Source organism: Mucor velutinosus, assembly GCF_035048745.1.
Source record: "Mucor velutinosus strain NIH1002 chromosome Unknown tig00000093, whole genome shotgun sequence".
Classification (NCBI taxonomy): Eukaryota; Fungi; Mucoromycota; class Mucoromycetes; order Mucorales; family Mucoraceae; genus Mucor; species Mucor velutinosus.
Genome location: NW_027041907.1, coordinates 985,451 through 1,007,279, shown reverse-complemented (window position 1 = coordinate 1,007,279; position 21,829 = coordinate 985,451). Strand labels below are relative to the sequence as shown.

Here is a 21,829-nt window from a genome sequence, read left to right as displayed (position 1 = left end):
GAGGTCGCTTTTTCAGTGTCATAAGCTTTGCTGTTTCAGGCTAATTAAGACCACATCAATTCGAGCAGTTACACATAACACGGAGAGCCTGTCTACTACAAGTGTCGAGTATGGTGTGCACTAGCCGATCTATCTCGCTACGCTCGATGACGGCGTCGCCCTGCGGGCTCTGGCCGAAGACATTTCAAATCAGAGATAATAAAAATTTGGTATATCAAGTAGGTTTTAAACAATGATTATATTCGATTCGAAGATTTTAAAACAAAAAATAGACTTGAAACTTGATTGAGACGACAGGAGTTGGGAGTTACAGACCAACTTTTTTTATACAGCATTTATATTATATAATACTTCTGGGTAGACAACATTCTCTGTCCGAGTCGCATTTTCTGGCAGTAGAATTGTCATACCATTTGCAGATGTTGCTCTCGAGATGGCAACATAGAGTTGGCCATGTGTGAAAACAGGACTCCTGAGGTCTACAGCGACTTTTCTAAGGGATTGCCCCTGAGACTTGTTGATTGTCATCGCAAAAGACACTTTTACAGGGAACTGTTTCCTAGTCAAAATAAATGGTAATGTACCAGGCAATGTTGATAATGTAAAGCGAGGAATCAACTCTACTGCACCTGACCCTCCGAGGATTTTCACCTTGAGGACATACTGTCCAATTTGCTGAATGATCAGCCTTGTACCATTGCACAAACCTCTTTCAGGGTTGAGGTTTCTCAAGAGCATTACAGGAAGACCTACTTTCAACTCCAAAACTGCTGGCGGCAGCCCTGAAGGCGAAAGGGTTTGCAAATACTCTGAGGGATAGGCTTGGGTCTCCGTGTTGGTCAGATCAGACTGAGCTGTGTCAGCAGAGTACAGAGTGACCTTTTCCCCAATCACGTTCTCCATCACCTTGCTGTTAATAGCATCAACGTTGACGTTCTTTGAACAGAGAATAGCTCTTTCCTTGAAGAAATCACTATTTTGCAGAGGACACTGCAGAACATGCTGAGGATAGATATCTTCAATGAACTGATCAAGATCAGTCATCTGCCTCAAAAAAGAGGGCAAAGCAATGCTGCCAATCATGGATGGTTCATACGACATTTTTCCTATCCAATCTGCAAATTGCCTATCTGTGTCATTGGAGTTGGCAAGTCTCATATTCTCAGTCAGGCTCAGCTTTTGTAATTTGGGCCATAATCTTGACGATTTCAGTGAGGCATTGACGATTTCAGGACGGCCACCTTGCCTAACAACAGGTGGAATTTGAGCAAAATCACCGCCAAGAACAACAGGAATACCACCAAAGGTAACTTCATCACCACGACTACAAATATCACGAAGTGTTCGATCAAAAGCTTCAAAGCAATATCGATGCTGCATTGGCACTTCATCCCAAATTATCAATGATGTCTCTCGAATGAGATCAGCAAGATCATCGTTTTTCTTGATTGCACACACAGACTGCTCGTGGATGTTGAGTGGAATGGCAAAGCGAGAGTGCGACGTACGCCCACCAGGAAGTAGCAAAGCAGCAATGCCAGAGGAGGCAACACAGAGAACAATTTTTCCTTGGCTTCTATAAAAGTGACAAAGAGTATTGTAAATGAAGGTTTTGCCAGTGCCAGCTGGACCTTGCAAAAAGAAATGTGAGCTATTGGTGTTGCTGTTGATGGAGGAGGTGATGGTATCAAATACGTGCTTCTGGGTAGCGTTCATTTGAGCGTACTTTTGCTGGTACGAAAAGGCTTCTTGATCTTGGAGATATGACATTTCATTGAGTATCAATGAATTGCGCTGTATGCCAGTCATTCTGCTTATCAAGCCATTCCAGTTGAAGAGAGGCAAAGGCAAATTGAACTGACCTAGAGATCTGTCTTGTGCACCAAGAGATGTTTGCAACAGATATAAGCCGTAATCAAGACTTCGCGTTCCATGGTAAAATTCAGCGTCAGGTTGCACGCTGAGCAGCAGCGAATACCCTTTTTGCACGATTGCATGCTCAAGATCATCACAGAAACTTTCACAGAATTGATCCCAAATCTGAACAGGCGATACCAATGAGTTGAACATGAGCGCAGAGACAAACATTGAACGCATTGCGTAGCCAGAGGCAAAGGTAGCAGCTTCTTCAAAGGCTCTGGTCCATTCTCCATCATCTTCGATCAAATGCAGCATCATACAGGCCTCGCGAAAGGTGGCGTACTCGTGATTATTGACAGTTCTCAGATGAGAAAACGACATGGCTCCTCTGACAACTGTGAGCAGCAGACGCAGATAATACCTCTCACCGGCAGCAGGATTGCAGTAATACATGCGCCCAATTGACATTCTACTCGAAGACCTAGGCTTCCACTTTTTTGCATTCTGCTGCCAAGTCATATGTTCAGGGAACTCTTGATAAAGCAACGGTCGAAAACCGGGTTTGCCGTGATTTGCATGGTTGTAATGAAAGTAAGCCATCAAAGTAGAGCGACTCTCTCTCAATACTTTGTCAATTTTCTCCTGTGGCCATTGGGGATCAAAATAAACAGGTTGCTCGTTTTCAAGATGCACAGCAAGTGGAGTAACAGATGGGCTTTCCTCATGCATTGGGAATTCAAACAACCTCCATGCAGCTTCAACAGGACTAATATAACGGCCATTTAGATACTTGGCCACTTCGTTATTCTGAGTTGTTGCTGTGGTAGTGGCATTTGCTGTTTCAGTGGCTGTGGTGGTGGTTGTAGTTTTGAGCGTTGTCTGATCAGAGCCTTTGTAAATATACTTGTTGATGTACTTAATTGCCTGGACGCTACCACATACTTCGACATTTACATGGGCATTGTATTTTTTTGACAAATAAGGGTTGTATGGCACCACCCACTCATTCGTCATGTGGAAATCGCGGTAGACACCCAACTTGTCCTTGACGCGCACCTGATGAGAACGACCATCTCTTCTTCTTCTATAAGTAGGATAACCATCAGCACTGGTCACCGTTACTGTCTGGTAGTTTTTGGGAAATTTTTTTGAGCATACATCATTGCCAAAAGCATCTTGTACCATACACGGAGACTTTGAGTTTAGCTCGCCACATGGGCCATGCATCATATTGCGAGTGATGATTGCATGCAATTCAGGTTCTTCTTCAACATTTGGGATCTCAGCGCAAATGATCTGATCAATCCTCTCTGGCGTATCAAATCTATCTGTTTCTGCATCCAAAAACAATAGCATATGACCGTGAGGGAGACCACGCTTTTGATACTCAATAGTCCTTACAATGCCTTTATAACAGCCAAAGACCTTTCTGTCTTTCAAGTCTTTAAGCAGCTCTCGGTGCTTAAGGTTGAATACTCGAGCAACCAAGTCGGGGCGATCAGCGGCTGTTTGGCCTGGCAACAATTCATCTTGGATCTCCCTCCAGTTTGGGTTGGCAGTAAATGTGATGAATAACGTTGGCTTACCAAAGAATCTAGAGATAGCCATTGCATTTTGATATAGCTGCATCATGAATCGCGGTCCACCAGTGAAGCTACTGGGCAAGATGAACGTCTTTCCCACCTGTTCGAGGTCTGAGTCAGCAGCAGAGGTAGCATCAGCAAGTCCTTTATACACATCAGCGCGAAGATTCGTCTGATTGACTTTGATCCAGTTCAGTTTTGTTTGCTCACAGATTGCCCAGGCATCAATCACATATTGTTGAAATAGACGTCTTGACAAAAAAATGATCTTTGACTCGTTGTTTCTAACATGCAATCGAAATCTGTAGAACACGCCCTGGGTAAGTCGGCTATCTGACACTTGTTGTTGTTGTTGTTGCTCTGCTGGTGTCTCATCTTCTTCGCTCTCAATAATCATGGCATCAGCAGTTTGCGCTGACGATTGCAGTCTTTGGCCCCAATTCCACCCATATTCACCTCTAGGAAAAAGCAAAGCATAATGAAGAGGCATATATGCAGCATGCGTCTCATTGATACGCTTAAACTGGCCTTGAGCCCTGGCCGAGGAATTGCTACGATATGTGATCAAAATATCTCTGAAACTCCTGTCAGAACACTCGTTTGGAATGATGGCAGCAATCTCGTTGACAGTTGGCAGATTTTGAGTGCGTCTGTCCTGGCCAACAACCAATTCCATTTGCATCTGAGGACTGAGCCTGATGTGAGCATTCTCGCTAACACCATCTTGAGCTTGCCTCTCCTCTTCTTCTTTCAGGATTTCGTGAGCATGTTTGTAGATGCTTACAAATGGATTGCCACAAACTACAGGATCAGCAATCATTTCACTCAGTTGCTCAATGATCGTGTCGTCCAATCCTTGATTTCTGGGGTCTGCACAGCGAATCGCAGCGGCATACTCTGGGTCGTAAACGTACAGCTGGCTATACTTTGGCACATTGCTCAAATTTAGTGGTGCTTGCAAGTGATAGAGTTCCCCATGAACACGAACCGGCGTGATGCCGCCTCTCATCTCATTCTCTCTATCCCTTTGGAGCTGCTCAGGCGTAGCATCGGTGCCAAATGATGTAAATGCGAACAAAGTGTTGTATTGTCGCATGTGCTGCAAAAAATGAGAGGATCGAGGATGGCTTCCGTTGATCAAGCTATTTAAAGGCTCGGGAGGCTCTTGCAAAAGGGGCAAGACAGCTCTACCTTTTTTGCAGCAAGCATGAAAGCAGTTGTCGTTTACTCGCTGTTGAACAGCCCTCTCTGCGGCCCAATGCAAAGCTCCACATCCATCACATTGGTTGTCCATTCTGCCCAAATCTGAACGTTGTACTCTTCCAAGTTCTGATACAAACGCTGCAGGTGCTCTTGGTGTTCTTCGATTCGCCAATCTTCTTTGCCTGGCGTAATTTCGCGCTCGTTCCTGAATTTGAGTACAAACAAAATAAACCATTGCGTCTCAGGGTTTTATTAGGCGTTAAAAGCCATTTTACTTACTCGACATGAATCACATTTCCGATAAGCATAGTCTACTGGAAGAGCAGCTCTACAGGTCGTGCAGTGTCTTGTTTGAATAGTAGGAGGCATATTATTACGTACGTATAATAACAAAAAGCAATGTATCAAATTTTTTTTTTGGTGCCTTATATTCTTGGTGGAGGGGCTAAGCCCCCTCCCCCAAACCCCCTCCCCATTGCCGGCTTCGCCGGTGGTTATGCCCTCGTTTGTTCTGGCTTTTAATACTATTAAATTTTAAAAGGATATGATTGGCTTGTCTATTTTTTTTTCATAGTTTTCCAGTATATATATTTTAGATATATATTTTAGATATAAATACTAGCCGGTCGATCTAGTTACGCTCGATGACGGTGTCGCTCTGCGGGCTCTCGCCAAAGACGGTTCAAACCAGAGATAATAAAAATTTGGCATATCAAGCAGATTTTAAACAATCAATTAATAGTCAAAAAAAAGGGCTATATCAGAGGCAGGAGGGGGAGGCATTTATTCGTTGATGCTGCTCTTGAGACGGCGACATAACTTGCCATGCGTAAATACAGGACTTGTATGAGATTTACAGCGACTATCTTGAGAGATTATCAATGCAAAAGACACCTTTATAGGGAAAAAAAAGAGTATTTAATAAGCTAAGCAATTTTTCTTTCAAATCCATGATCCCTATTTGATTAGCATCGCAATCATCATTGTTACCATCATCAATGTCATCATCAGAAAGGCATTTGGGCTAGTCAGCAGGAGCGCCACCTGCTAAAATCGATTAAAGCTCAGCTTATTTTTTTCTGTTCAAGATTGGGCAGATTTCGTCTTTTTTCGACTTCTTTAATCTACTTTGCGATGTTCGACTATATAAACTGTGATGATCACCCTACGCTTCCTAATACATTCTTGAAGTGCTTTTCAAGGCGCTTCCAATGGTGCTAATTGTAATACATGTTTTGACTAAACTTATTGAGCAGTTTGATAAAGTTTGAAATGATGTTTTTAGCGGAAATAGCCATACTTTGCATATGAAAGCCTCATAAAAGTGGTTTCAGAGGTTGCTTTGGATCGAGAGAAACTCTTTGATCTGATATGTACCATAGTAAAAGTGTTCATTTTCAAAGTGAAAACCGCGATCGTTTGATTTTTGATGAAAACCATGAGGTACCCCTCATGCTTTTTGGTCGATTTTTGGCCATGTTTTTTTTTTGGCCAAAAAGTTGAGCAAAGGTGTCAGAAAATTACTACTACTCGAGTACAATTGTTTGGTGTCATTCCGGTGGCTCAGAAAAGTCTACATGTCAAGATATGAAGGCTTGTATAGTGTGTATATAAATATTTTATTGTAGATTCAAGTAGCTAAGCTTTCGTCTTCTTCTGAACGAGGAAACGAGCTCAATACCGTGTCATTTAACTTGATCTTTGTGGACGAGGGGCTGACTGTGGTGCTCTGACGAAGAGTTGATGAGGATGAAGAGAAGGATGCAGTGGACTTGATGTTTGCCTCATTGTCCTTTTTGCGACGAAAAGAATCTTGACGCATACAGTCTTGACGCACCATTTGAAATGCTGTTAAATAGGTCACTACCATATGGTCCTCCAGGCAAGTCTTTGAAATCAGCACTTCTTCAGACAGCATAGGTGATGAGCGATGTAATGTAAATGTAACTTGGTTGAGCGGTGTAGGAGCACTGGTGGATTTGGAATCTAGAGATACAGGAGGATGTGGTAATACAGGTTCAGATTGACTGAGGCCATTGACGACTGTGGAGAGTGGCGTCGATCGTTTCTTTTTTTCAGTAGGGGTGCCTGATGCTGTTGTAGAGGAGGAGGAGGAGGAGGAAGCTCTTGGACGAGTGGCGGATGCAGAGGTGGGGTTGGTGCCTGGCAATTTAATGTCTTGGGTTGGTAGCTTGTTGGAGCCCTTGGGTCCTCCACGTCTGAATTGAAAGACACGACCAGGTACGTATAAAAGCGGGTATCGAGGTTCTTTGTTGTGGTATATTTCTTTTCGGCGGGTTTGTATGATATCAAAGCACTCCTTTCGAGTGGCAGGGTTGTTGTTCACTTTGGTGGATCCACCTAAGCCATCAACTGCAATCAACGAGTCCATGATTAGTTCTTTTGCACAGGAGGCAGTGCCGTAAGAAAGCCTAGCTACTAGATCATCGTGGCAAACAAAGCTGTCAATGTGATCCTTGTATTTCTCAGAGAGATCATGCGACACACTGGCCACCGGGGCGTAACTGTAGCAGTGGACCTTGAAGTCGGGATTATTGGATAGCTCTCTCAGCTGCTCAATGTGATCCACTACCATCATGGTCAGCACGGCTGCTGCACCAGCACCGAGCGAATGACCAGTAATAATAAAGGACGAGATGCGGCGAGTCTTGTTTTGCGTCTGTTCACTGATGTATAGATAGATCTGCGGTATGATGCGAGTAAAGAACCATTGCGCAGACGCAAGGATGCCTGAATGGACAAGGCCGCCCTTCCAAGGCCTGTATTCACACACTAAATCAGTGATGCAATCATAGAGACTCTATCAAGATGGTAAATAACTTGTTTTCGCAAAGTTGATGCTTAGTTACCCATGTGCCTCGAATGCCCATCACCACGGCCTCATGTGCTTGATCGTAAGAGACAAAGTAACTGGGCTGGAACACAGCGCCTTTACGCAAACCATACTCGTAGCCTAGCAAATCCTCTGGAGGAATCTTGAGATAGCGAACGATGGCTTCTTTATTCGACTTTGTCTTGACAACGTCTGCGTATAAAAGAGTGCTTGATTAGATTGTGGATCACCTTAGCTCCAGTCAATGTTACCTTTTAAATACTTTGCATAATCTCCTAGATATGAAATTCCACGCCAACCCTATACGGTAAAGTAAATATCTCATTTCGCTGCACCATGAGCTGGTAATGCAAGCTTACATAGGCAATGATAGCATGGCCCAAAAAGTAGTACGATTCGTCCAAGAATTTCAGATCAGTGATTTTTTCTGCAGGCGGCGCTCTGGATATACATGAATTAAACCAGTTTGATCCAGTGATAATAGATATCTACATACCTTGGGATATCAGTATAAAAGTTTTGTAGTAATGAGAGCGATGATAGCAGTTGCAATATAGTAATCTTAAATCCTTGGCCCTATTACAGAGTCAGTCCATGCTGCGATGATACAATAAACTCTTAAACTCACAAAAGCGTTAAACATCTTGACGACAGCTCGAAGTAAAATTCTAGTCTGAGGGCTCACTACCATACCGATCATACGATCCAAGCTGGGATGTGAAATTGCCACTTCTTCAAACGACTCATTGACCCATCGAAACGCAAAGTTCTTGTCTCCAAAATTGTGGCTCTTGATGCTGGCAGTGTCAGACACATCGTCCTTCTTTTTGTTCTCACCATCCATCTTTGGGAAATCCACCTTGTATTGCTCTAGATTGATATGTCGACGGTATCCTTTATCTAAATTTTGATGAAACATGAGATCAACGCTGGATTCACTTTTGGGCAATAGGGGCTGTGAATGATTTGGTGTAGGAGTAGAGGGTGTTGCCACATTCTGCAGATCATCCACCAGTACAAGACGTGGTTCTACCGCATCATGATAGTCCTTGTTGCGAGTGGAATAAGCAGTGGAGCTGCTGTGGCTACTGTAACTACTACTTCGTTGACTACTTTTGTGTGATGTGGTGATGTATGACTGAAACGTATCCATGGATCTGTTTGAGTGATTGAAATAAAAAGGGGACAATGTGTCTGATTCAGAGTGTGGTGGATGCTGAAACGAATAACGAACTCTGACTTGAATTGAGCCAATAAAGGGTGTCATGGAATGTTTACTATGGCTAGGATGTGGTTCGTATGCTGGTGGTACATCCAAATATAACTCGTCATCTTCCTGCTCATGTTCGCTGCTGGCTGCACTCTTCTTGTAGTGATATCGGTATTGTGTAAATTTTGACATGTTGGGCATATGTGATTTTAGAAAAGTGTGAGGCAATTGGATGTGTGCAGGCAGATAGCGTCGAACGTGGTACTCATACATTGGCAGAAATGTAATAAAAACATCATCTCTATTTTTTAGTTTGGCAATCTTGAGCTTGGCTTTACCAATGTGTTTCGCTTTGGATCTCCATTTGTTTCTTTTGTCGTATAGATCGAGCTATTCAGCATAACAGATTAGTAAGGACAGAAAAATAGGAGACAAGAATCTACATTACTTCGATCGTATCAAACAACTGATTGTGATAAGAAATGGTGAATAAGAATCCTTCGTTCCAGTTGCCGTTTGCATGCTTTGATCTTGAACTGAAATAGTGCTGAGAGCCCATGCGAAGTCTCATCAATGGTCGTTTCACCGTGACATCGCTGCGAACATTGAGTAGATCAATCTACGGTTTGAAATGAGTATACATGACAACTGCATGTTTCCATAGCAACAGATGTTTTGTACCTGTAATTTGCCTGGAGATAACTGAGCTGTTGCCTGAACTGCCTCTCGCTTATCCCACTCTTGCCTCAATTTCTGTAGATCGGGAAGCGAAAGCCTTCGTTGTATGGTATTACTCGATTTTTCCATCCTTTAGCCAAAGAGAGAAAGAGCAAAGCAAATGAAGGAGGGAAAGGAGGAGAGATAGGATGATAACTATTAAGGAGAAAGATAGCGAGAGAAAAAAAGAAAAAGAAAAAAAAGCCAAGCTCATATCACAACAAACATTAACATTATATCATTTACATTTCTAATTGGATAGTGCACGTGTAGAATTAATTATATTTTATACAAAAAAGTTTTATTTTTTCAATATGAAAAATGCTTCAAAGAGAGAAATGTTGTATGAATGAAAAGGTTATTTAAATGTAAAATGAGAAAGTTATTTACAAAACGTTCTTGTTGTTGAGGTTGTCCATGGCTTCGATGATACGATCGGTCATGGTAACTTCAGCAGCACGAATGAAGACACGAGGATCATAGTACTTCTTGTTTGGCTTCTCGGGACCTTCGGGGTTACCAACTTGGCTTTGAAGGTAGCCCTTGTTCTTCTCGTAGAAATCACGGAGACCCTTCCAGTAAGCCCATTGAGTATCAGTATCAATGTTCATCTTGACAACACCAAAGCTGAGAGCAGTCTTGATTTCTTCGAGAGTGGAACCGGAACCACCGTGGAAGACAAAGTAGACGGGCTTGTTAGACTTACCCTTGAGTTGTTCCTTGACATAAGCTTGATGCTTACCCAAAAGCTCGGGGTGGAGCTTGACGTTACCAGGAGCATAGACACCGTGAACGTTACCGAAAGCAGCAGCAATGGAGAAGAGAGGAGAGACCTCAGAGAAACGACGGTAAATTTCCCAGATATCCTCGGGTTGAGTGTAAAGAGCAGAGTTGTCGACATCAGAGTTATCGACACCATCTTCCTCACCACCAGTGATACCAATCTCCATTTCGAGGAAACACTTCATGGGTGCCATACGCTTAAGATACTTGAGACAGATTTCAATGTTCTCTTCCATGGGCTCTTCAGAGAGATCCAACATGTGAGAAGAGAAAAGAGGCTCACCGTGGGCCTTGAAGTATTCCTCATCAGCAGCGAGCATACCATCGAACCAAGGAAGGAGCTTCTTGGCACAGTGATCAGAGTGAACGAGAACGGGAACACCATAAGCCTTAGCAATGGAACGAACGTATTGAGCACCAGAGACAGCACCAAGGATGGAAGCTTCTTGGTTCTTGTTATCGATAGCCTTACCAGCAACGAAAGCAGCACCACCGTTGGAGAATTGGATGATGATGGGAGAACGGTTCTTCTTGGCAGCTTCGAGAGCAGCGTTGACAGTACTATGGGAATATGACCACGTTAATTTTAGAGTTCAAGACATATTGCAAGACAAAAAAATATCTGAAACCCTCCCAAGATTGCCTTTGTTTTAGTGCAACACATGCAAAATGTAATAGAAACACATGGTAGCAAACAATCAGAGCGTGGAATCTCCGAATGTCTCACCAACACCTCAAAAAACTTTTCGCAATTAGGCTTTTACCCATGATTTCCCATCAGTTTCCCAACAGGTAAGCAAGTGACATCTGGGCATACATCATTCCACAGAGGGTTTCAAGATATTGAGTAGAGATATTTACCTGGTGGAGGTACAGTTAATGGCGGGAATGGCAAAGTTGTGCTCGTGAGCTACATGATATTGGAGAAAGCATGTCAGTGGATAGCCAGTCAATTGCAATTGCATCGTAAATACGTACCATAGTCGAAAAGCTTCTTCACATTGTCACCAGTAACGACACCAGCGGGAACGATATCTAAGAGACCCATTTTTGTATATAAGTTGTTATTTGATAAAAAATATAAAGAGAAAAGGAAAACAACCCAAAAGGGATGGCATCAAATCACGTCTTTATATAATGCACGAAAAAAAATAAATGTGAATCCAAGAAAGAGGTGTTACATCATATATCCCGAATCAAAAAATCAGTTCAGAGAGTGTGTGAGCATACGAGCTTTTCTCATGTAAAACCTCGAAGCGATCTGTTTAGATCAACTCGTATGATTAAACCGAAAAAATCTGAATCCCCTGTTATCAGCAATCAACTCAGTTGATCAGATTCAAGTACAGTGCAATCGCGCTTTTGAGTTGTGCCATGCGTACATGTGGCAATGTACATGATACCTGTGCAAACGTAATGGCAGATAAGTCTAAATGGCATTTGAATTATCGTATAAACCCATGCTCTATTCATTTCATATTTAATGTATGTATATATATATATATAAGCGAGGCGTATTCTTTCCTATTCCTCTGTTACATGTTTGAGTTGTATCATAAATTTTTTCAACCCATCCACCTATAATCGTTTACAGAGATTGATTGATGTTGATAGTTGATTGCACTTGTGTTAATTTTTTCCCTATTGACATCCCGCATTTAGGTCTTTATTGTTTATCAGGTAGATATCAGCTATGTGTCTTTATTTCATGAGATGTGAGGTGTAAGGTGTGTGGCATTGATTGGCTATATTATGCGCGTGTGTGTGTGTGTGTGTGTGTGTGATGTATGTGTATTATGTATATATTCAAGATAGAAAGGAAACAATGTCATCGACATTGGATTTCAACAAGCATATCTGTATAGAAATATGAGATTAGATCTATGAAATTTACACAGATTAAACCATCGATAAGCATAGATCCATCATTACCTTTTAGTCCATTCACGTGCCTGACTGTCGTGTTCTTCCCTGTTGTTTAGATACTCAATGGCAATGGAGCCAACCAGAGGATCATCTACCGATTTTCCCTTGTGATTAAACATGTCATGTTCACTCATCGCATTTACAGCACACTTACGAGGATTGGCATCTGTTAACAAAGAGCAAATTGACAATAGTACCTTGGAGATGGTCAATGCAGGCGACCAGTTGTCCTTGAGAATGTCGAGGCAGATGGCGCCCTGACTATTGATGTTGCAATGGTAAATACGGGTTCTGAAGACGACCTACATGTTTACATAACATTGTTACATTTGAGATGCCCTTGATTTGCCACTATCAATGTGTTACCTTGGGGGGTTTGAATGGATACTCTTGGGGAAAATGAACATCTAGGAAGAATATACCGCCAGCATAGGGAGAATCAGCAGGACCGGCGATTGTAGATACCCATTCAAATAGATTGTCACCTTTGGGTCCAGCACTACATTGAACAAATTGCATGAATTACATTGACCCATCCTCTGTTGGCATATGAAGGGTTAGGCTTACCTGCAATTAGATGGCGGATCAAGCGAAATTTCGGCCAATTCCTTGGAAATACTAATCAGTAGCATCAGTACCATTCATCTATCATGCTCATGCTATGGAATCTTTACCGTTTTGCGCTACTACTCATGGCTTTGACAGCTGGTGCCTTCTTCTTGACCACCTTCTTTGTTATTTTGGAGGATGCGGGATTGGCAATAGTGCTGGAAGTTCTGGATGTTGTAGCTGATGATGTGGATGCACTGCCGGGTACGCCTGCTGCTGCCGCTGATGCTACACTGGCGCTGGCTCCTTCTTGAGCGACATTTTTCTCATTAGTTTTAGCACGAGTGCGACGATTTGAGCTCATAGTTAATATATACTAGTTGAATTCAGTCTGTTTTTGCGTTGAAAACTTTGTTTTTGAATCAAATATGAATAGGCAAAGTGAATGAGTAGAAAAGGAGGCTGCTTGTATATGTTAGTTGGCACTGTATGAGAAAAAAATTTTCACCCCTTTAACTCATCTCCATCATTTGGCCGGAGCCCTTAATAGCACTGTGACCTTTGTGATGTTGTAATCCGTCTCATCATTTGCTTGTGTATCAAGCTGTATAGAGATATACAGGTTATAGAGATATACAGGTTATTGGGTAGTAATCAATTGCTTACATCAAGTTTCGATATATTGCTGAAACACTATTGATACCATTTCCTGAAATCAGAGGGCACACACAAAAAAAACATGGCCTAGTTTTGAAATGTACAGTCGCTTCTCTAGATGATACCCTGCTAAATTTAGGCATCAGATTTATTATTTCCAACGAGTCTTTCGACACTTTGAGTGGTTTCCTGACCTGCGCTTCGCTTTGGTGGAAATCAACCTACGTTCAAACAGCTCACGCTGCCGCGGGCCATTGGCTAATAACGCAAAATTGATATAGCTAAAATGTTAGAAAAACCTTCATTGCTAATTGATGTAAAATCACTAATCATATGACAGTCTATGCTTTGGATGGTACTTTACCTTCGCTTCGCTTCGGTGAGAACCAACCTGCACAGCGGCAGCTCGCGCTGCCAATTGCTCTTGCATATCTTATCAAAACACTGCTACTTTCATGTTGACCCTCTACCTACGCATGAAACCTCTTCATATTATCTGTGGATCTGATTCGTATGTGACGCTCTACATTCATATACACGTAGCTACTTCATATTCGGGCAAGCAACATACTGGTATTTCCCCCTTTTTAATCCTTAGTATCCTTGATACAGCAAAAACTGGTTATATTCAAGTTGTGATTTCTTGCGTTCAAGGCCGTTTTAGATGGTCAGAATAGCACCAAACAATTGCTCTCGTCTGGCAGTTGCTTATTGCCACTATTGCTCAACTTTTTGAGGACCAAAAAAACATGATCAAAAATCGACCAAAAAGCATGAGGTATCCCTCATGGTTTTCATCGAAAATCAAACGATCGCATTTTTCACCTTGATAATGAAGACTTTTACTATGGTATATCTTGATTCAAAATGTTTCTCTCGATCCAAAGCAACCTCTGAAATCATCTTTGTGGAGCTTTGATATGCAAAATTTCGACATTTTGGCCAGAAACCTCTTTTCATATTTTCGTAAATTACTCAATAAGTTTATTTAAAACATCTATCTTATTTAGTGCCATTGGATGCGCCTTGAAAAGCACTCCAAAAAAGCTTAAGGAAGCATAGGATGATCATCATATTTTGCTTAGTCGAATCAACGAAAATAGTTCAATCGAGTCGAAAAATATTAGGATTTGGCCAATCTGAAATAAACTATGAATCTGGGTTTGAACTAATTTTGGCTTGTGGGGTAGGCTGGCAAATTCAATGCCCTTTTCATCATGAAGGCAATACAGTAATAGATGCCCTTGAAGCGTATGGAAAGTAAGTGGCAAGTCATAGCACTATCGTTAATTATGCTATTTTCTTGCATTCTATATTTAACAGCGTTAGTCTGGACATTGACGATTCATGGGCTGCATAACATGTCTGCAGCGGTAAGTAGGGGAATTTGGATCATAATCAACATTTCTCTCAAAAAGATGGCCAGTTTTGTTAATCCGAGTGTTGGCTATAATACCAACTTTGGAACAAAATAAACATTAGTTCCACGTTCTTTAGTATTTCAAGCAATACGCTACCTAGATTTCTATTACGATGGGGGTTTTCTCAATGGTCGAGTATGTTCGCTTTGTTTTCTCGATCGCAGCCGTCGACTAAATCTCTGAGGCTCCGGATTGTCGTTCAAAAAAAAAAAAAAAACGTTGATTAAATGCAATGAAATTCCATCTTCCATACACTTGTATGATGGATACAGTGATGGCAAGCCAATGCATGTCGTCCTTATACGGCATGTATTATCCATACTGAGCCATGCACATTTCTTATGAAACTACAAGTTTATTTCGAGCCTCCTTTATAATGCTCGAAGAAATCTGCTAGCATCGATGTTGGTACAGGTTCAATTATTACATGTCAACATGGGGTGTTATCAGATATTGGCTTGAGATTAATAGTTTATTACAGCAATAGGAAACATAAAGAAGATATCATAATTTTATATGGAAGGTTAACATACGCTTATTTAGCAGGTGGTTTGCCGGCTGCTGGTGGTGGTATCTGACCTCTTTTAGCCAGCATGGATCTCAGTCTCAAAGTAGAACCAGGACCACGTTGTGCAGGAGGTTTCAGTAACGATTTCTTGGAGTTATCTGGAGATGTAAGATTACTTGTAGTGGAGGAGGCGGACGACGGTGTGGTAGGTGTTGTGGAGGAGCCTGCTGTAGAGTGAATTGGTGGTAAGGGAATGTGCGATTGTTTGCTCGAGTTAGAAGACGGCGAGAATCCATTTTTCAAAGATGCAACAGATGGTGGAGTTGTAGTAGCATGTGAAGATGTTAACGACTTTTGATGCTGCTGTTGTTGGTCTTTTTGCTGTGTGATTGACGATGTACGCACACGTGGTAAGCCAATGTTGGCCTTGACTTGAGTCAGACGAGGGCCTGCTGATTGACGATAGAGCTTTTTGGCTGCTGCTGCAGGTGCAGGTGTTACTGCTGTTATAGGGATTGTTGTTTGTGATGAGGCAAAAGAAGGCGCATGGATCTGGGCAGATGCAAAATCTGCAGCAGAAACACTGGACGATGTTCGACTGTGTGTTGATTTCTTGACAGTGCTCTCATTCGACAAGCTGTTTCTGATGGAAGATGTTCTGTTGTGTGTGGAAGTAGATGGTGTCAAAGTAACGCCTGTGCCTGTGTTTAATTTACCGTCATGCGTAACTCGAGATGATGGAATAGGCAACTTTTTCAAGGAGACAATATGGTTACTGCTTGGTTACATTGAACCTCTGATCTTACACTTACATTTCTTGCCAAAAGACTGTCTTCGCGATCCAAGATGACAATGATATCTTCGCCGTTGACTAACAATGGTGTGTTTCTGGTATAGTTCATCCAAAGAGATACGCCTTCCCTGATTTTATCCCCGAGTTGTTGGATTTCGTCCATGTTGTTTCGTCGTCTTTGACTTCTCATCAAGATGTTTCTTCTCTTCATGTTACTTTTTGCTGATAACGAGATGGTTTTCGCAATGTCCAAATCGACATAGGCCTTTTGCAGTACTTCGAAATCATCTATGTTTGTTTATATATGGAATTAAACTTATGGCCATGCATTATTACATAATTTTCGTCTTGAACTTACCTGTGGTGCCAATGCTAGAAAAGAATTTGCCAGAATCTAATTCCAAATCTCTGAGTAGATTGTTTAGCTTTCTCAAAATGTGTTTGTTGTCTGGTTTATAGCGGATTCTGGTGGTGAACAATCGAGCATTACTCTACCAAATGGATGTGATTAGCCCTGTGCTTATATAATTTGGCTCTTGTATGTCTTTTCTGTTACGTACGAGTCGTTTGGTCTCAACACTTTCCATAGCACTTCCACTGTTTGTACTGGCAGATGAAGGTCTTCTTATCAAGGATTGCTTCAATTGTTGTGGATAGATACTTGCTGCCGATTTAATAGCAGAGTCAAGTGATGACTCTGCGTTGATGAGCAAGCTTTCTTTCGAGTCATCAGTTGATAAGCCAAACTCTTTAAGCATAGCTTCTATCTGCGTAGTTGTTGACTCTACGGTTGTGATGGCTTGATTTGTGAGCTCTAGTTGAGCCAGCAGCTCGTTTAGTTCAGCTGTTTTGAGTGTTAGAATGGAGCGCAAGTTGATGATGGTTTGAGTGCCTTCATCCAACTTGGCTAATAGCATATTCACAGCGTCGCCACCACCAGTTGCTCCTATTGGAGAAGTTTCCGATAGTGTTTTGTTGCTGTTGTTGTTTGGAGTAGCAGTAATGTGCTGTGGGTCATAAGTCATATCGATCATATTCGTTGCTTCTTACTGTAGTGAATATAATCACTATTTGAGAAAAGAGCAAAAGAGAGAGAGAGGGAGAGAAAAAGAGGAAAGTTGCACTGCAAAAATGTTTGGGTGTGAGCGAATTACATTGTGCGCCAATACCAAATTGATCATCAACAAATAGCTGCAATACTTGGCTACTGCTACTACAAGGCAAAAATTTTAATTAAATTTTATATATAAATGTGTTGTTGTAGAACAGAAAAAGAGTGTATATTGAGTGCATGTAATGGAGAAGTGTAAAAATGTATAGTTGTGTGGTTGTGTGTGTGTTTGTGTCCGTGTTAAATATGAAATATCGATAAATACATCACTTTAAAAGCGATGGGGGGGAGAGATAAGGTAGTAACTATTATATTTCTCATTCGCATTATCTCTTTATTTACAACATCATCTTGAGAGGGTTCTCCATGAAGCCCTTGAAGGCTTGCAACCAAGTGGCACCAACAGCACCATCAACAACACGATGGTCAGCACTCAAAGTAACTTCCATGACATTGCGAACAGCAAATCCGCTTTCGGTGGTCTCATCAGCAACAACCTTTTGTTGAGCACCACCAACAGCCAAAATGCATGATTGAGGAGGGTTGATAATAGCGGTAAAGTTGCTGACACCAAACATACCCAAGTTGGAGATGGTGAAAGATCCACCTTGGTATTCTTGAGGAGCCAACTTACCATCACGGGCACGAGTAGCCAAATCCTTGACTTGAGAGGAGATGGTAGACAATCCCTTGGTTTCAGCAGCTGTAACAATGGGGGTAATAAGACCAGAAGGAGTGGCAACAGCAACACAAATATCAGCAGAGTTGTATTGTCTGATGAAATCTCCTTGCCAGGCAGCATTGACCTCAGGAACAGACTTGAGAGCCAAAGCGGAAGCCTTGACAACGAAATCGTTGACAGAGAGCTTGTACTTGCCTTCAGCAGACTTGTTGAGAACTTCACGCAACTTGTTGGTCTTATCCATGTTGATTTCAACAGTCAAGTAGTAGTGAGGAACTTGTTGCTTGGATTCGCTCAAACGAGAAGCGATGATCTTTCTCATGCTGGTGGTAGGGATGTCAGTATAAGCCTCACCGGAAGCACCTTGAGGAGCATAAGCAGCAGGGATTTGAGCGGGAGCAGCAGATCCAGCAGCAGGAGCGGCAGCGGCAGCGGGAGCTAGGTGTTTGCATATGTTCAATTATCGAATTCTCATCTTGGAAATGATCAAACTAACCTTTATAACCTTCAACATCATCCTTGGAGATGACACCGTTAGGACCAGAACCCTTGACCTTGGAGATGTCAAGGCCACGCTCTTCGGCGAGCTTCTAATCATAATGGATCAAATGTTAGTTCTCCAAATGAAGCCTGAAATTTAGCCACTGCAACTTACTCTGGCAAGAGGGCTAGCCAAGACACGGCCACCGTGAGAGGGAGTGGCATCAGACTTGCTCTCGGAGGACTCAGCAGCAGGAGCAGGAGCCTCTTCAGACTTGGTCTCCTTCTTGGGAGCCTCTTCAGCAGCAGGAGCGGGGGCACCGCCTTGGACATCAGCAACAGTGAAGTTTTCGAAAGCAGCAATATCAGCTTCATCATCAACAAAGACAGCAATGGGCTACAAAATACACATTTAAATCAGATCAAAAAATCCTGCACACATTTTCCAATGCTGCTCTACATACCTGACCGACAGCGACGTCCTTAGCACCAGTGTCAACCAAGACCTTGGCAAGGAAACCTTCCTCTTGACATTCGAAATCCATTTGAGCCTTATCAGTCTCAATTTCTACCAAGACATCACCAGGTTGGATCTCATCACCAACCTTCTTTTGCCAGGCACCGATACCACCAGCGGTCATACTATTCAATGTCGTTCAACATCTGTTACTGTCATACTCAAGACTTAATCACTTACGTGGGAGACAAAGCAGGCATGGCAATGACATTGTGAGTAGGGAAAGCTAAAATATCGGTGTCGCTTTAGTTTTTACACTCTCCTAATTCCGTCCAAATGACTCGAAATAAAAAAATCAACTTACAGGAAGAGCTGTAGAGTCTGGAGTCCTTTGCAGAGACTTGGTTACCCAATGTACGGAGAGCAATGAATCTGGGAGCACTATTCGGATCGTTTAAAGAGTGTTAATTCACCATGTTCAACAATGAGATCACCCAGAAAAATTTTGTCTCCAAGCTCGGAATCTCCCCCACAATTTTTTTTTTCTCGAGCTTTACCTTGATGAAGTGAAAGCGCGAGCAGTGACATGCTTGACAAGAACAGGGGTAGTTCTGGTAGCTGTAATGCGAGCAGTGGAGGTAATACCTCTCATAACTTGACGTCTAATGGCAGCGGACATTGTCTATAGTAAAAAGTAGTATATGGAGAAGGGTGTGGAAGAAACAAGGGGGAGAAGAAAAAGAAGAGAAAGCAAAAACAATAATTTATGTTTTAAAAGCTGGAAAACCCAGGATAAGTCGGTTAAAATGGACCCCAAAACTGACGCTTGGAAGGCTTCGTGACTCCCTTTACGGATCTTTTCGTGAGTGCAATGATTGTGTTCCTTCATGAAAGCAGCTATTTTTCAGATGGAAAGCTTTATATATTTCCTAATTTGTGGATGAGATTTATATTCTGCTCGATCACTTGGATTTTAGAGCAATTTAATCCGGATTCTTTTCATTTTTCACCTTTTTTTTATCCTTGTTTTCTGATCCAGAAAATGTTGACATTTCGTGGATCGACATTTTGAAACATTGGACATGAATTGAGATGCTGTTTGCGTAAGCTTTTTCATTTGAATTACTCGAACAATGATACCATATTTCGTACAATTGTTTCGACAAATGTCGTATTGATGATATTGAGTATTTCTACTGAAATCTCATTGGTAGTCATGAGCTATATTACAGACGTCTCTTGGAACCCAACGCATTTGAGAATGATGACGTCTTGTAACAGGAGTTGTTTGGAGCCAAATTTCGGTTTCCCCTGTTGAATATATTATTTTTATTTCGCTCCATACCTTCCCCACCTTTTTTATCCTTAAAACTTCATAAAACTTCAATAGAAATGGCAGGTCACTACGTTATCGCTGGTAAAGCTATCCCTAACCACAAGGTAACATTTACACGGCATATGATTAATTGACTGATGATACAAAAACTGAACATTTATACTTACATGATTACATCTATAGATTGCCATGTTCTTCATCGGTGGTTATGCTGCTCTTGGAGCTGCTGCCATGTTGAAGCCCAAGGCCCCTCAAGCTGCTACTCCTCCTATCCAAGCTAGCTCTTCTGATGAAGAGGCTTTCATCCGCGAATTCCTCCAAAAGGCCGAGGCTGAAGAGAAGAAGAACTAAATCTATTTGTCCTTCAAGATTTAAAATAAACAAAGAAACGCTATACACTTCAGCAATGTTACATACAATATCCAGTCAGTACAGTATCTCGGTATCAGTACTTTTTTTATAGCTAGGCTCGAGATTTAGTGGAATCATGATGGATCTGCGATTGTGTGGTTGGTTTTGGGGGTTGTTAAGTTTTCAGCAATTCGATTGATATGGTATCCGCGCAGAAATACGTGGATGGTAATGCAGTCTTTATTACTCGGGTTTCCATCTTTAGCAAAGTCATAGCATTTGGCTGCTTGGCTATATTGCATTGTATGGCATTGAGACAGGGATTTGGCTGATGATTTTGAAGAAATTCCGCTATCATTGTTTGAGTTACATCAATTGACATGACAGTGTCAAACATTGCTCTAGTATAGCAACAAAGCAAGAGGAGCTCAATCATAGGGATATATCAAACGCATTGATTTATCAAGCGCTGTGAATGATGAACTGTCTTGATGAAAATGTTTCTAACTGACAGTGGCATCTAATCTCCAATGACTATTCTCATCTGGAGTGTTAATGTACATAACATGTCCTATTGCAGATTCATACATATGATCAACACTAGAAAGATCTTGGGGATATTTTAGCTGTGTTTAGTGGTGCGTGTTATGTTAGTCCTCATCTTACGCTGCAAGGGAAGCTGTGCAATTGACATTGATATCGATAGCCAGAGCGATAATTTACCACCATTATCTTATTTGGACATCTTTTTACTTGTAATCAAAGAAATTGTATTCGCACATCAATTACCGAATGGTAAGCGACTTTTCTTTCAATAATATCATTTATTATATTTCTTCTGCTTTTTACAGTTGAGTGATAACTTGCTGTCTCAACAATTCTTGTAGATCAGACAACTGATGATTGGAATTGTTGATCGCAAAACGTACGAGTAGATCACGTTGACGAGTGATTTTGAAAAGTGAGATATAAAATGATTTGCAATATGAATAGACATCGTGGAGACATACAAGTATGTCTCTCTGCATTGTTGAGCTTGATGTATTGAAATTGATTGACAGCCAAATCATAACGTGAAATATTATCATTCCCTACGTAAATACGTTATCAAAGCATTTGTGGTATCTTGTTACAAGTCTATATCATCCAATTTCAAATGTTTATCATCATTCCACGCCCCCAATTAAAAGTCAACTGCAGCTTGCTCACATATAAGATGAGCCAGCTGGTAGTTTAAAACTGCCACTGACCACAGTTTGAGTGTTCCAAAGATAATAAAGCTTAACTATTGACCTAACAGCCATACCATGATGCATTTTTTCGCCTTTCTATCTTTCAAACGTTCTAT

General features: G+C 41.6%; 7 protein-coding genes across 7 annotated transcripts; 1 reads left to right on the top strand and 6 right to left on the bottom strand.

Moving 5' to 3' along the window:
• Positions 1 to 324: 324 nt before the first annotated feature.
• On the bottom strand, positions 325 to 4,881 carry ATC70_002074 (uncharacterized protein; the record flags this gene model as incomplete). Its single annotated transcript, XM_064821457.1, has 1 exon — positions 325 to 4,881. One exon carries the CDS (start codon positions 4,879 to 4,881, stop codon positions 325 to 327), a length of 4,557 nt encoding a protein of 1,518 aa, XP_064681143.1.
• A 1,395-nt stretch (positions 4,882 to 6,276) lies between these two features.
• ATC70_002073 (uncharacterized protein) lies at positions 6,277 to 9,517 on the bottom strand (the record flags this gene model as incomplete). The annotated part of the gene is made up of 8 exons (XM_064821456.1): positions 6,277 to 7,467; positions 7,517 to 7,692; positions 7,752 to 7,800; positions 7,860 to 7,941; positions 7,997 to 8,076; positions 8,129 to 9,100; positions 9,159 to 9,329; positions 9,392 to 9,517. The coding sequence occupies 8 exons, from the start codon at positions 9,515 to 9,517 to the stop codon at positions 6,277 to 6,279; spliced, it is 2,847 nt and encodes a 948-aa protein (XP_064681142.1).
• Positions 9,518 to 9,813: 296 nt separating this feature from the next.
• On the bottom strand, positions 9,814 to 11,258 carry ATC70_002072 (uncharacterized protein; the record flags this gene model as incomplete). Its single annotated transcript, XM_064821455.1, has 3 exons — positions 9,814 to 10,771; positions 11,072 to 11,120; positions 11,189 to 11,258. The coding sequence occupies 3 exons, from the start codon at positions 11,256 to 11,258 to the stop codon at positions 9,814 to 9,816; spliced, it is 1,077 nt and encodes a 358-aa protein (XP_064681141.1).
• An 880-nt stretch (positions 11,259 to 12,138) lies between these two features.
• On the bottom strand, positions 12,139 to 13,049 carry ATC70_002071 (uncharacterized protein; the record flags this gene model as incomplete). The annotated part of the gene is made up of 5 exons (XM_064821454.1): positions 12,139 to 12,227; positions 12,291 to 12,438; positions 12,503 to 12,635; positions 12,704 to 12,754; positions 12,811 to 13,049. The coding sequence occupies 5 exons, from the start codon at positions 13,047 to 13,049 to the stop codon at positions 12,139 to 12,141; spliced, it is 660 nt and encodes a 219-aa protein (XP_064681140.1).
• A 2,249-nt stretch (positions 13,050 to 15,298) lies between these two features.
• ATC70_002070 (uncharacterized protein) lies at positions 15,299 to 17,098 on the bottom strand (the record flags this gene model as incomplete). Its single annotated transcript, XM_064821453.1, has 4 exons — positions 15,299 to 16,021; positions 16,084 to 16,352; positions 16,423 to 16,555; positions 16,625 to 17,098. 4 exons carry the CDS (start codon positions 17,096 to 17,098, stop codon positions 15,299 to 15,301), a joined length of 1,599 nt encoding a protein of 532 aa, XP_064681139.1.
• A 415-nt stretch (positions 17,099 to 17,513) lies between these two features.
• Positions 17,514 to 19,473, bottom strand: ATC70_002069 (uncharacterized protein; the record flags this gene model as incomplete). The annotated part of the gene is made up of 7 exons (XM_064821452.1): positions 17,514 to 18,295; positions 18,354 to 18,447; positions 18,513 to 18,734; positions 18,802 to 18,979; positions 19,035 to 19,080; positions 19,159 to 19,235; positions 19,352 to 19,473. The coding sequence occupies 7 exons, from the start codon at positions 19,471 to 19,473 to the stop codon at positions 17,514 to 17,516; spliced, it is 1,521 nt and encodes a 506-aa protein (XP_064681138.1).
• Positions 19,474 to 20,186: 713 nt separating this feature from the next.
• On the top strand, positions 20,187 to 20,481 carry RSM24 (37S ribosomal protein S24, mitochondrial; the record flags this gene model as incomplete). The annotated part of the gene is made up of 2 exons (XM_064821451.1): positions 20,187 to 20,234; positions 20,314 to 20,481. The coding sequence occupies 2 exons, from the start codon at positions 20,187 to 20,189 to the stop codon at positions 20,479 to 20,481; spliced, it is 216 nt and encodes a 71-aa protein (XP_064681137.1).
• Positions 20,482 to 21,829: the final 1,348 nt, after the last annotated feature.